This window comes from Anabrus simplex, chromosome 1, assembly GCF_040414725.1.
Source record: "Anabrus simplex isolate iqAnaSimp1 chromosome 1, ASM4041472v1, whole genome shotgun sequence".
NCBI classification, from domain to species: domain Eukaryota; kingdom Metazoa; phylum Arthropoda; class Insecta; order Orthoptera; family Tettigoniidae; genus Anabrus; species Anabrus simplex.
The window spans coordinates 1,512,494,599-1,512,510,345 of record NC_090265.1 but is presented as its reverse complement, the minus strand read 5'-3'; the positions used below and the strand labels follow the sequence as shown (position 1 = coordinate 1,512,510,345).

At 37.3% G+C, this 15,747-nt stretch overlaps 1 protein-coding gene across 1 annotated transcript in view; it reads left to right on the top strand.

Annotated features, from left to right (window-relative positions):
• The window catches only part of LOC136879850 (neuropeptide SIFamide receptor), a 296,394-nt gene extending 280,862 nt beyond the window's left edge, over positions 1–15,532 (top strand). Inside the window, exons 2-3 of the mRNA XM_067153262.2 lie at positions 6,544–6,901; positions 14,408–15,532. Coding sequence (XP_067009363.1) covers positions 6,544–6,901; positions 14,408–14,815 — 766 coding nt within the window. The 3' untranslated portion in view covers positions 14,816–15,532. The remainder of the gene's footprint in view (positions 1–6,543; positions 6,902–14,407) is intronic.
• The last annotated feature ends 215 nt before the right edge of the window (positions 15,533–15,747 follow it).

Genomic DNA, 15,747 nt, shown 5'->3' with positions numbered 1-15,747 from the left:
GATTGATTGATTGATCCATTCATTCATTCATTCATTCATTCATTCATGGATTGATTGACTGATTGGTTGAAGCGTTACATTAGCACTAGGGTGTGCATTTGTAACTGACTGGGACTATGGTCGGTGTAATGAGGATCGGGCACTTGAAGACTATTCGAATCTCCGATACTTGGGTACTGGTACTGGTCTACTGTAAATACGTCGACAGTCAAATAGGAAATATGTGTGAAGGAGACAAAGATGCCAGTTGTCAATACAGAATTCCCACATTGTTGGCAACATTAGGATTCGAGCCCACCATCTTCCAAATGCAATATTCTATCCGCTAATCATAGTGGCTTATGAAGGAATTATTAACAAAATACTCCATACCAGTCCCCGTGAAGAGTTATGTTTGCTCGGCAATTACCTATAGTGTAATCAAAATACATTATTCCCAGTATTGAATGGCTTTTAGTGATATTTTGTAAGCATTTTTTAACAGAATTACCAGCGCGTCTTCGTAGGAAATTTGAATTTCTACGAAAATTTTCTTTAAGTTTTAGGGTAGGTTTGAATATGGAGGATACCTCAAGAAAATTAACACTTACTCTTCTAATGAAATCAATTAACTATGTGACAAAACGGAGATGAATAATTCTCCTCACATATATTTTCTCTTATGCTAACTCATTTCTCATCGTTCACGGCATACTGCATGTTCACAACAGTGTCGGTTTCTTTGGAAGGAAAGTGAAAGTAATAAAACTCCCAGAGAGTTGACTTTGACAGTACAATGACAAGAAACATATTTTACAACGCAATTAATTTTTTACTGTCCTGTTTCTCGAAACGACCTCTTGAGAGTGGAACATAAATAGAAGCAGCAAAAATACTGCTGAATGCCTTTCCGCAGACGAGATATACGGTATAAATGCTAAAACTCGTTTACGTCTTATTCCGCCACAACAAGACACGCTGTACGATATCTGTACTCTATATTCTTTGTTGTTGTAACATCGATATGCAAACCTAAGGAGTAACCAAAGCAATTTCTTGAGAAATACGTTGTGGGAATCGGTGTAGAAGTTGCAAATAGTCTTTTAGTCGGTAGGCTGAGTGATTACACAATAAATGGACTGCTGGTGAAGTAGGTAGATGCAAGGCTTTGCCGGTAAGTACATAAACAAGTGCAAATGTACATTTACTGATAAGCTAATTTTACTTTGATTACAAACTATTCCAAATTCTGTAAAAGTAATATAATGAACATTAATATAACGTAGTATACTTTTAGAAGTCGCATACAGTCGAGTGACTGCGACGGTTGCTCATCCTATGAACTATGTCAACGTCCACACACAAAGACACGATACTACTTCTATTTATTTACACTCACGTGAAAAAAGAGCAATTTTGTTTGTTATTCATTCCAAATATCGTAGAGTGAGAAGATACTACTCCTATTTGATTACATCAGAATTACACTCCCGTATAAGAGAGCATATTTTCTTTGTTATTCAGTCCACGTTCCAGTGCCTTTTATGCAAATAATTCATAGTAATACATCTTCCTTTTTCTTCATGTGTTAGTTATTATGTAGTGGGTTAATATACAGAGTGAAGCGAAACTCGCGCACTCAGGCGTCGTAGCGCGACTCCTCACATGCCAGCAATAAAAAAATGTCTCTTACAAAAGTTCGTCCTACGAGTATATCCGGGAGAAAAAGGCCGTTGAAGAATGGCGATCTGGCAACACTGTAACCACATGTAGGGGTAACTACCTCTGTCAGCATGTATTAGCGGTGCTGTGCAGTTGGTACAGTGGATAGAGTTTTGGGTTAGCACGCAGGAGGTCGGGTGGTCGATCCTGGGTTGAGGCGTATATTTTTTATATTTTTAATTTCGTAAATGTAGTCCAGGTGGTATGGTATCTGGCATCGTAATCGTCAACAGCGATTGCAGTGGGTCCTCTAGAAACCATTCGCACTTACATACTACGATCCTAGAAATGGACGAATATTCGTTTTCATTGGTCAGCTTTGAAAGATACCCTTTCCACATCGTGGGCGTGAATTTTTCGCACCACTTCATCTACTAGATGCGTTACAAAGTGTTCAGCGTTACTAAATTTTGTAAATGTAGGATACATGTGACCCATGAAACGGTGTCTTACTGTATTACAGTATGTAATGTCCGATGGAAATTAGCAAATAAAAAAGTGCCTTAACCCAGGATCGAATCCTCGACCCCCTGCATGCTAATCCAAAACTCATCCACTGCATCAACGGTACATCACGGTTAATACGTGCTGACAGAGGTAATTACCCTACATGTGGTTACAGTGTTGCCATATTGCCACTCTTCAACGTTCTTTTTCTGCCGGATATACTCGCAGGACGATCTTTTGTGAGAGACACTTTTTATTGCTGGCATGTGAGGAGTCGCGCTGCGACGCCCGAGTGCGCGAGTTTCGCTTCACCCTGTATACGGTACGCAAACGCTACTATTGTCATATTCATGGCTTAGAAGTCTGGCAATATACTGACAACTTCTTGATCGTTTATGTGACGTGTTTCCCATCCATTCAATTGCTCTACATTTTCTTGGAAGTTTGAGCAATCGTGCTTGGACAGTAGCCTACTGTCGGGAAAAATCGAGACATTTTCAGAGTACATATTTTAAAGATGTACTCACTTGTATTACCAATCTAAAAATAACTTTATCTAGTTGCAGACAGTGTGCAGCCGAAGAGTATTGTGCGTGCATTCATGTGGCATTAGCCAGCAAAGGACTACCAGTTCCTAACTTTTCTCTGTTTTTTAAGTTGCTTTACGTCGCACCGACACAGATAAGTCTCTTGGCGACGATGGGGCACGAAAGGGCTAGGAGTGGCCTTAAGGTACAGCCACAGCATTTGCCTGATGTGAAAATGGAAAACCACGGAAAACTATATTCACGACAGCCGACAGTGGTGTTCGAGCCTACTATCTCCCGGATACTGGATACTGGTCGCACTTACGTGACTGCAGCTATCGATTTCGGTCTAAATTTTACGCATTAGTTTATGCTAATATTTCATACAAAAAACTGTGTGTGTGCAGACATGTAGCATACATAACATTATATTTGATATTAACCACTATCTCCATCCACCCATTAATATGACAAAATCGGAAAAGGTGGGTCATGTCCCAGCTGCGATTTTAGCGGATATCGAAATCACGGAGGTCGTAGTGCTAAAGCTTAAGTAAGACCTAGATAACTGAAAAACTTGGCTAGCAGCCACAGCTAGAAGAAAGCCATCAAACTTACAAGCCATTCAAACTGATTCTAAAAATATTCGCACTAAACAGACACATATATAATACCGTATTTATTTCTAACACCAGTAATATCTCGAGGTTTTGTAAAGAACCTTATAGTTAATTTCGATAATTAATTTTGTCATTCGAAAATTTGTTGCAAGTCTCCTTATTATCGATTGTTCTGGATAATTTACGACAAGTTACAGAAATGTTGTAAACCTTGAGCAGGGAAGACATGTGAGAAAGGAGACGAGCTGCTCGACTAAGCGGTATATTTCGAGCTGTCAGTGGAGAAATGATGTAGAATGATATTAGTAGAAGTGTAAGATTGAGCGGAAGTTTGTTTTCAAGAGAACAAATTGGTGCAAATATTCATTTACAGGAAGAGAAATTAGTGATTGGAATAATTTACCAATTAAAATGTTCGATAATTTTTTTTAGTTCTTTGAAATCATTTAATACAAATCTAAGTGAAGAACTGATGGGGAATCTGACTCCTGGGCGGCAGCCATAAATGGAAATCATTGATTGATTGATTGATTGATTGATTGATTGATTGATTGATTGATTGATTGATTGATTGATTGATTGATTGATTTTAAAGGAAGCATTAGACGATTATTCATGCTACGTCCGCTAGTCCCAGCATTTCACTATGATGAGGAAGTTTTGCAATGAACAAAATATTTGGAGATTTATTGATTTATTGGTTGATTCTTAAATGTTCCAATCCAGATCCATCTTTGACCATTTCTCCGTGACTGTCGCCATTACGATTGTCTTTACAAAGATGACATACTGTTCTTCCGTTCCTTCCTCACACAGCCTTCAAGAAATGTAATGCTAATTTTTGTATATTGTGTTTATTATCGAGCAATAGGTGATAAATTAATACAATCAGCACCGTCCGAAACACCTCGAATGTTTTTCGATAGGATGGCTAAGCATTCCGTACACAGTAATCATCGTCGTCGCTCTAGCATGCCGGGTAGTACAGTATGTGTACACAGTCACAAACTTTAAAATGACGTATTATGATATAATGACAAAACAACACTTACCTCCAGCGGCGCTATTTTTATTTCTGTGTCACCGAGCTCGATAGCTGCAGTCGTTTAAGTGCGGCCAGTATCCAGTATTCGGGAGATAGTAGGTTCGAACCCCACTGTCGGCAGCCCTGAAAATGGTTTTCCGTGGTTTCCCATTTTCACACCAGGCAAATGCTGGGGCTGTACCTATATTAAGGACACGGCCGCTTCCTTCCCACTCCTAGCCCTTTCCTGTCCCATCGTCGCCGTAAGACCTATCTGTGTCGGTGCGACGTAAAACAACTAGCAAAAAAAAAAAAATATATTTCTGTGTTAAATATACATCGCTAAAACGTCATTTTCAGTATGTAAAACTATTCCTGTCTGAAACTGGAAGAAATATTCTCAAAATTGTTAAAACGTTTCAGAACTATATGGAGAACGTGTTGCTGACGAATCGCCATTTGAGAGGTGGTTTGCACAATATTCAGGAACAGAAAATTGTTCTCTAAATTCTTTTGCGTTTCAAAAGCATACTTTCTTTAAGTTACTTCCGCAAATTCAGATAATCAGACAGTTGATGAAAGTACTTCAAAATATTCCACAAACGAAGATCAGACTAATGAAGAGAAAATATTCTAATATGCACAACATCTGCTATAGTGACGCATACCACGTTGAAGAGACATTCTTCTATCTGCTTCCGAGTGTTTCCTTTCCTGCAAAACACTGTGAATGAAATCTAATTTGAATAAAACACTGTTCACTAATCCAAAAGTATGTTGAAAATGTCTTTTTTAAATTGACTTACTGTTATATGCTTAATGCTATTTATTATAAAGGAGTAACAAATGTCCAGTTATTAATCATTATTGCCAGCTGTCTTACTAACGAATAATGGGAGGGCGATGTCTTTTGTTATCTTGGTATTTCTACATTGCTGGTAATACTTGGCGTGCCAATAATAGCGCAGAAAACTGCTAAGAATATGTGTAAGAAGCTGTTTGAAGTAATTCTGGAAAATATTCTTTGGAACATAAATTCAACCGAAAACTTAGAAAAACTAACTTCTATGAAAAGAAAATTTTGTAATAAATAATAACCGAAATTACCGCTAGAGAGTAGTGTAGAATATTGGAGACAAAATGAGGAACTATACAGTATTTTCTATAATACCGGTACTATTATAGAAAAATACCTTTAACATAATTTAAGATTTTTGTGTCATACTGCGTGCTTTCCAAGGCATGCATACTCTTTTCTTACGTAATTTCGCGGGATTCCGAAAGGTCAACACCCAGTATAATAACTAACTTTCAATCTTAATTGAAATATTAAATATTATAGTGATTTTAGCTTAAAATTTATCCTGTAGTTCGTAAACACTTTAAGTGATCTTCTATTTAACAATACGACTGCTGTCTATTCAAATGGCCAGCAGGTATTGGACCAGAACATAATCAGTGCAACGACTCCCTCAACCTCACCGTTTACTTTCACGACCAGGTTTCTCAATTTCTGACACAAGCCTGAGTAAATTCTATTTCAACCACCAGACTATGATAAATATCCTTTGATGAGCTGAGAATCGAATCGCAATTTTCATATTCTGTGGTGCCGGCCTGCTAGATCTTTACAGTACATTGGAGCTCAATAACTGAAACATCATTTTCAGTCATTCATCGTCTCAGTACCTTTATTAAATATATAAAATGCCTGGAATTTAACACTAAATACATGTTAGGGTATCTGTGTACATCGGACAGTTTAGATGATGAGTCCATGTGATGCGCATGTTGGAGGGTTGACTAGCTATAAGACAGTATATTTATTCATCAGGACAAGAAGGTAGAAGGAGGCTTAGGAGTATTCTAATTTGATCTTAAATTATTTCATTATGGTAGACGTAGAAGCAAGAGATGTCAGAGTGCCAGTTAACTTATTTGATAGTAAGTAATTAAAATGAATCCATATACCTGAAAGATTAAAGCTTGAGGTCGTAATATAAATATCTTAACAATAGATTGTAGAGAAAACAGTTGTAAGTTCTTATAACATGCTAGAACGGAAAATCCTCAAGAAGTAAAATTGTAAGGAATGAATGATATTCTTGGTTGTCAACCTTTGGTGGTATCTCATACCAATAACTACTGGTAGGTATGTTATACTTTCATAAAATAGTTTAATTTCGCCACAAAGTAAAGTGTATTTCTACTATTCCTGTTTCAGATTCTTGGCTATCTGGTGGCCACTCAAGTGTCAGATCACCAAGCGACGCGCTCGTTTCATCATTTTTGTGATTTGGGTGATCGCACTGACTACTACCATTCCTTGGGCGCTGTTCTTTGACTTGGTGGCAATCTTCAAAGAAGAACCAGATATTCAACTCTGCTTGGAAGTATGGCCGGAGTCTATGAACGGAGCCCTATATTTTCTCATCGCCAACCTGATGTTCTGCTACCTGCTGCCTATGATTCTTATTTCGCTCTGCTATATTCTCATCTGGATCAAGGTCTGGCGGAGGGATATCCCCACTGACACTAAAGATGCGCAAATGGAGCGACTACAACAGAAGTCGAAGATCAAGGTAAAAATGGCATTTTCTTCTTTGCTATAAAATCATTTGATAATTACACGTTATATCACGCCCCACTGCTTCTCATCTTTTTCGCTTTAAATTTAAATTAGGAATGATGAATGGCTTCTCAGAGGAAGAAAAAAGTAAATTAAGTTATTATCTTCAGGACCTCCTGCATTATTAACGGAATTTACTGTATTCACCATCACAGTATTTGTATGTTTAAACTAGAAAGCCTATATTGAATACGTAGGCCTCCTAGTGGAAGGAATTTGTACATTTCTCCTGAGTGGCTTAATACAGTCCTTTTAGAAGAAATTGCTGGCATCCTGCCTTAAGTCTAATATTAGCCTCCGGTAATCCGTATTTTCCATACATCTACTGACAATCTGATGTGTTAGAATATCTGACTGATTTCTGACACACTGCATGGCATCAATGATAAAGGTTTTCTAGGATATATATAATGAATCTTCGGTACCTTAATTATTAATGAGTATTAGAAGAGTACACTCAACTGCACAGACATGGACAATGAACGAAACGATACGCTGATGATATACTCTCGTAGACATGTATTTCGTTTCCACGAATGTAGCTGGATATCTATATTGATGGACGATACAAGAAAAGTTTGAAGCTAAGTTCCTTCGTATGATATGATTCTTCAGGCCCTTCCACTGTTAGCACACCAGCCAACATCGCAAAGAGTCAGATTAAGAATCATCTTCCTAAGGTCTTCTGAGACACTTTCAGGAACATCTGGTTCTGTCCAGTGTCTGGTTGGCAATTTCTGTTCTGTGCATGAAATTTCTATGGCATGAATGTACTTGACACGACCTAATAATTTGAATGTCCTTTTCAAGTACAATACCGTTGTGAAAACTAAATATTCACTATAATATTCAACACCTTTACAATTATTTCGGTTATCCTTTTCTTAAGTTTGGGTGAATACGTACCTGCATGGCCGCAGATATAAATTAGTTCGTAAAATAATGAACTTTGCCCGAGTGATTTGTGGCGTTCTAAGTATTAGGCGCTAGAGCAATGCACCGTTGAAGGAATGGATACTATCGAAACAGCCTTTCAACCTATTAAGCCGTGTTACGTACATTTAGTATGTGTAAGAGAGATGTTAAGTACAGAACAAAAATGACCAACCGGACACCAGTGGGATCTGAACCCACAACCTCCCGATTTCGCGTCGGTTGCTGTACCAATTGAGCTATGGTGGCCTAGGTCATCCTTGTTCTGTTGGAAAGGATCTAAGCTACAGGTCTGCAACTACACCGTAGAGTGCGTTCAAGTCGCCCGTTGTGGGCCAAGTTAATGAATATTGAATTTTCGCGACCGAATTTTCACCGAAACAGACTTTCAACCTATTAGATCTTGTTACGTACATTTAGTACGTGTAGGAGAGATGTTAAGTACAGGAAAACATATGACCAACCAGACACCAGTGGAATCCGAACCCACAACCTCCCGATTTCACGTCGGTTGCTCTTCCAATGAAAATTCGGTCATGAAAATTCAACATTCATTGAATGGATATTAATTTATATTTGTTAATAAATATTTACTTCAGGACTCTACTATTCGTGTTAGGAGATACTACTCATTTTGTTTATGAGGTCATTTTTACGGTACTGCAGGAAAGGGAAACTAGCTAAAAATGCACTTGATAATTTATTGCTGAGGCAAGCAAGATGTACTGACGGTGTTATAAAAATGGCAATCTACTGACAAGCTGACGATTCCTCTTAATCATTCTTAACACCTAAGAAATCTGGTTTGAAGTCATTCAACCTCTTAAGGGGATAAAACCACGGGAAATGGGCAATATTTAGGAGCGATTAGTTACAGTATGCCGCTTGACCACGTTCATATGTCTTCCTATGTTTTTCTCTGTGTTATGGCAGGTAGTAATGCGTAACCTAGAAGGAAATGCCATGGTGTTGTGTTTCCTTAATTTGTTATTTGGAAACGAAAGCATTTGTAGTCAATGATAGCATGCAAAATGTCAGTCTATAGAAATCAGTATAATTTTCTTTACCCCGTAGCCTCTTATGAACATTCGCTCAGTATTTATCTAACTATTTTTCACCCTGACTGTTCTGGAAAATATATTCAGAATGTTATAAAATTAAATATTCAACAATCATATATGATATGTTCAGAACAGTTTTTAAGCAGGTGTAGATCTGAATAATGAATAAGGCTTTTTCCCTATGATTAGGCGACGGCTAATATTTAGATTGTAATTTGCCAGACACTCATTTTCAAAAGACATTTCAATTTATTTTAAGCCTGTTGCTCCCTACAATTCCCTAAAATCCAATAAGAAAGAAGGTAGGTTAAGCTGCTCCAAGGTCCGCGATTCAAATCCCAACGCTACTAGGCACATATATTAATTCATGTCCTGTTCACATTCTACTTCGTAGCCCCGAATACCGACATCTCAACGTACCTTAGGAACGAAGGCTGTTGAATTAGACGCAATAATAATATGATGTTATCCCTATTTCAACAACAGTAACACTTTAATTGATTGATTGATTGATTGATATGATATGATATGATATGATATGATATGATATGATATGATATGATATGATATGATATGATATGATATGATATGATATGATATGATATGATATGATATGATATGATATGATATGATATGATATGATATGATATGATATGATATGATATGATATGATATGATATGATATGATATGATATCGTCGCTGGAAAGGTAAAAGGTTGTATTCCACAAAGCTCTTCCTATCAATTATTCTCCTTAAGACTGGTCACGCCTCCCAGCCACATATGGATATACAGTCCATCAGGACAATGTCCGTTGTGTTCGTTTTCCTATGTCGACGATTAAACGAAAATGAACCTTACATGCATTGTACACTAGGAGTGCGTAAATACGTAATGCAAACGTACATTCCTACAGTACGGTACTGTAAGGTTCATTTTCCTTTACACATGGGCATAGGAAAATGAACACAACAAAATTTGTTCTGATGGACTGCATATCCATACGTGGCTGGGAGGCGTGACCAGTCTTAAGAAGAATAATTGATAGGAAGAGCTTTGTGGAATACAACCTTTTACCTTTCCAGCGACGATATGATATGATATGATATGATATGATATGATATGATATGATATGATATGATATGATATGATATGATATGATATGATATGATATGATATGATATGATATGATATGATATGATATGATATGATATGATATGATATGATATGATACGATATGATATGATATGATATGATATGATATGATATGATATGATACTTTATTATTTTTCTCTAGATCTACAGTAACAATACCCATTTGATCCGTTAAATGAGAAAAATAACAATGTCCAGCCTATGCCAAAATTCACTCTTTCAAACTCCACATACTGTACAGAAAAAATAAAAGAAAAAGAAAACACGCAATAAACAGAAATGAACAAACAAAATAATAATAATAAGAAGAAGAAGAAAAGAATAATCAAACGTACTCCATGGACATGCCATGAAATTCCTCGGATACTCCGGAAACGTTGCCGCCAAAGTGAGGGTTACCGCGGCAGTCATCCTTGACCCTTTCATGCCACGTCCCACGTCTCCCCTGAATATTTCTATTGTCTTTCCAGAATGTGCAGTTTAAATAAAATATAAATAAAAGACATAATAAAGTTCAAATAAAACAAGTAGTAAAAAGAATGTCAAAGACCTTCATGCCTCTCTAAACTAGACACGCAAACCCTTGCACATTCCATTCCTCTTACCTTTTTTACTTGACCCACTCTGGGTTGCTGAGTCCAGACTTACATTACATCACCAGCCGGGTATGAAGACCTCATCATAATGTCTTCGCTCTACATATATTCTGCCATTACGTATTCTGCTCAAGTTGCAACTTTATGCTTGTACTACTTATCTGTTCCTGCTCACCATATTCAACCATGCTTAATCAATTTAAATAGCAAGCCATACTGGACATGAAATTTGCCATCACGTCCACCAAACCAAATATTACAAACAAACACCAATTCTCAATTCTCATCCCTCTCAACACTTAAATTCTGCCATTACATATACCACCATTTCTCCATCTCCACATTTCAGCAATAAATAAACACACTTCATTGCCTACCGAAGACTCCATCCAACTCCACAATCATTCGCTTACACTTAACATTCCCAATCAACTCTAAATTATCTTACTATATACCACTTACAACTTACTCCATTATTTCAATATACTTATTTATACCAACACATACCACCATCGCCATCACGTTCACTATACAGACACCTACCTCCAACTCCACATACCTCCAAACATTACCATTAACTTCTCTATACAAACACATACTTCATTACGAAACAAAACTCCATCCAACTCCACAATCATTCATTTACACTCCAAATTCACTATACAGACATCAATATTACATTCCAAATTACATTAGTACATACCAATTACAACTACAACTCCACCTCATAACACACCTCAAGACAATTATTCAAACAAACAACACTTCTCAATTTTCATCCATCTCAACACTTAAATTCTGCCTTTACGTATCGTCAATACACCAATTATTCACTTTTCTCACCTTATACCACCCTATTCATCAATTCACTATTCATACCAAATACATATTCACATAAATTTGCCATATATCGCTACTAAATCTAATAAACAACACACTAATTACTTGCAACATTTCCTTACAATTAATACCAAAATCATATACTCCTAGAATTGTCAAACTTCACTCCTGTATCCAATAAACATCACACTGATTACTTATCAATTCCCTTATACCTCCCATTCGCCTCTTAGTCCTACATCACACCAAACACAGATTCATATACAAATAACCTAAAAAATTACCATAGCCCAATTCTACCAAAAACTCCATCCAACTCCACAATCATTCAGTTACACTTAACATTACAAATCAGTTCGAAATTACCTTACTATATATCAGTTACGACACTATTATACCACCACATACCGCCGTCACCATTCACTTACACTTAACACTCCAAATCAATTCCCAATTGCCTTACTACATACCAATTACAACTTACTATATTAATTCACGATACCTATTTACCAACACGTACCACAATCACCATCAAATTCACTATATTCTCATACATTTCAACACTTAAATCCTGTCATTACGTCTTCCACCGCTTCTCCCTCTCCAAACTTAAATTTAGTTTCATTATAGAAAAACGTAAACCACCGATCACTTACTGTCATATCCACTATACTCTCTCCTCCAAAACATATTTACTACAACTACTTACTAACAATATTGGAGTTTTTACTTCTTGTTACAATACCCTCTTCATTTCGTTTTAATCCCCACAGTTCACTTAAGCTCTTGTTCCTTCCAAAGGGCTTTTGCTTCCTCTGCTCAAACACATTCCAATCCTCTGCCTGGGTACCTTTGCGTTATTCTTTTCACACTGCACCTCCATAACTTCACTGCATTCTCTTCTCCGCCTTATTTTCTTCACTTGCTGTGCCGGTAGCTGCATCCGTTGACCTTCCTAATCTCACCTCCTTGTTTGCCACTTTTCCTTTTTCATTATTAACGATCAGGCTTTCACTAAGCTCCACTCTCTGTTCTCCTTCAATCCGCTTTCTGTTTTCCTTGGTATTGCCTATATCATTATCTTTCACTTGCCTATCTTCCCCACTAATCGCTACAGTTCTCTGTGTTTCTTCGTCTTGTTTTATCTTCATTTCTAGGTCCGTCAATCTATTTACAGACCAGATTCTACTCCAGTTGCTGCTTGACACCACTCGTTCTTGTCCTCTGATAGTTGCTCTCAGCCCTTGGTTTCTAGCTCGTATCAAGTGTTTTCTAAGTACTTTTTCGTTCCTGATCGCCTCCATTCCCACGTCCCTCTTGATCCATATTTTTTCCCTCTGCATGTTACTCGCATTGCCAACCACAATATCAGCCATCAGCGTAGAAAACAGTTGCACTTTGATAGGCCTATTGCCTCTAATTCTTCCCGTTTTCTGCACATCGCCTATGTCCACTTCACTGAAATTAACTTTCATTGTCCCCTGAATTAAGTCCACTACTTTATAGGTTGTAAGCACTTTGTCCCCTCTCATCTCCTCAGGTACACCATATATAAATAGGCACTTCTTCCTGCGATTTAAAGTGTTGGCTTCCACTTCTGCTTTCAGTTTCAGCATCTCCTCTTCTAATCGTCCTATTTTCTCCCTTAATGCTGCAACTTCTTCGGCATTTTTCCTCACTTGTGATGTGTCGTCTGCTCTTTCTCGGAACCATCCCTTCATTTTTTCAAACTCCCTCATTTGTTCTTGAATCATATTTTTGAGTTGCTCAAAGGGGCAGACTTCTACAACCACCTCTTTTACAACTCTTCTGATTGCTTCCATGTCTTCCCAGCTCATATTTCCACTAGATGTCGGACCTGGGTTCAGCTCGACCCCACCAATCCATAGCAACATTAAAATCACCGCCGCTGATAGCATTAACTCTCCTTTAATTTCCATTTCCATTTTACACCCTCCTGATTTCACTTCTTCTTCTTTCTTCCCTGCCATCCTCCTATAATCGCCCTGTATTGTTCCACACCAATCATTGTCGGTAAACTCCTCAGTACCTTCCTGCACTCAGCACCTGCACTCCCTTCTCCCACTCCAGGGACCCTCCACACAATACGTCTGCACTCGTCAGTGGCTTAGGCTGTACTCGTAATTGATTGATTAGATGTTTATTTTGATGTCAACCTTCATTATTTTAAAATGTCAGGGAGGTGCCACATCAACACACCCAAAGCTTACATAGAGGGGAATTTTTAGTAAGCGAGTTTGTACTGACAACTTTTCGTTAACTTAACATTATTATTTCGTTATTGCCACAAGTACCAGTATACGTAAAAAATATTAAATAAAAAGAATTCAAAAGGGACATTGTGATGAAAAAGAAGATAAATTAATTTATTCATATCCTTTATCCGTTTGCTGATATTAACCCAATCAACTGCTGAAAATGTAAATATTATAAATACGTTTATGGTAGAAGACATAACTCATAATACTTAAAGGATGTGACAATTTCCTTTCGTTTAAGTCAAATCATACTGGAATTCATAAACTTAATAAAAACTGTGTATCCTTTTAGTTATTTTGATTCTTGTTCATTGAGTAGGGCGTCTAAGGTATCGATCGACTTAACACGGTGTTATACAAACATTATTACATTTTCTACTCTTTACCAGTTCATTATGAACAATGCACTATTGTTTGTCTGACTTAAAGTAGAATATAACTAGATCCAATATTAAAACCAAGTAGAGCGTCTAGTGAGTAAATTAAATTTGTACCATTCTGTATCTATTGTACTATCCCAAACTAACCTTCAACATTATTATTCTCATTTCCATGAACTGTATAAACTAAAGCTGTTCGATGTATTTTATTTGCAGGTAGTGAAGATGCTGGTTGCAGTTGTCATCCTTTTTGTACTGTCATGGCTACCGCTGTACGTAATCTTCGCCAGGATCAAGCTTGGTGGGGAGACCGAAATGTGGGAAGAAGAAATTCTGCCTATCGCTACACCTATCGCACAATGGCTGGGATCATCAAATTCGTGTATCAACCCCATCCTTTACGCATTCTTCAACAAGAAGTACCGTCGAGGATTTGTTGCCATCATCAAGAGCAGGCGTTGTTGTGGTCGACTTCACTACTATGAAACGGTGGCCATGATGACATCATCATCAGCCAGCATGAGGAAGTCTTCGTATTACGTCAACAATAACAACTCCTCCACCCGCCGCCCTCCTAGCCAGGATACCTCAGTGTCCTACATCTTCAATAACACGGGTGTCTAGGGACACGCCCCCGCTCGTCACCACGAGTGGCTTGAGATTAACCATTTTAAATTATTGTATTCCATACCTGCCCGAAAGTGGTAGGAAGGTATTACAAAAAATAATTCCAGTCGTTGTAATGGCAAATGAGCCAAAATTTTTGAGATGGCAGATTTTTCCATCTTTTTAATATGGTGGTAAGAATTTTAATGCTGGTTTACGGTTGGTTGAAGCTCGGGAAATGCTTAAAGAAGGTGCTGGTTCTACTTACTTTGTAATGTTTCTAAGGTTCAGGGGCAGATTATGCCAATTGAAACACCCGAGCTGTTTGAGTCATGGTGCAGAGATCAGTTCGACTTTCTGTCGGTATTGTGCAAGGATTTATGAAAAGGTGCAGTGTTTCTTGAGGAACATTAACTAATACACAAGTACAGGGTAATTTATTTCGCTCAAGAGATAAGGGCTCGTTTTTACAATGCAGGAAGCAATATGGTTAATTCTCATCGGGTCACCCGACGGGCGTTGCATACTACATATTTAAAAAATAAACAGTGCATATGCATAAAAACCCTATATATTTACACACATGAGCCTCTGGTAGGCTTATGAACTTTCAGAGTAGCATAAAATTAATTCATTGCTGAGAACTATATACCATATTCGTTGATTTAGATAATTTATAATTAATAAATAATATATATACACAACAAAATAATATATGTAAACAATAAAATTTAGGATTGGTTTGTGTCTATTTATGTACATAAATAATTCTAATAACAACCCTTCACGAACGGCAGCAAAATATGTATCACTGATAAATGCAAATACTTAACATTGAATATAATTTTTTAATGATAGTACTCACGCCCATTTTCCACAAGAAAAATCTACCCAACAAGCATAATCAATATTTAACTATGAACCTGGGTTAATATAAACGTTAATAATAA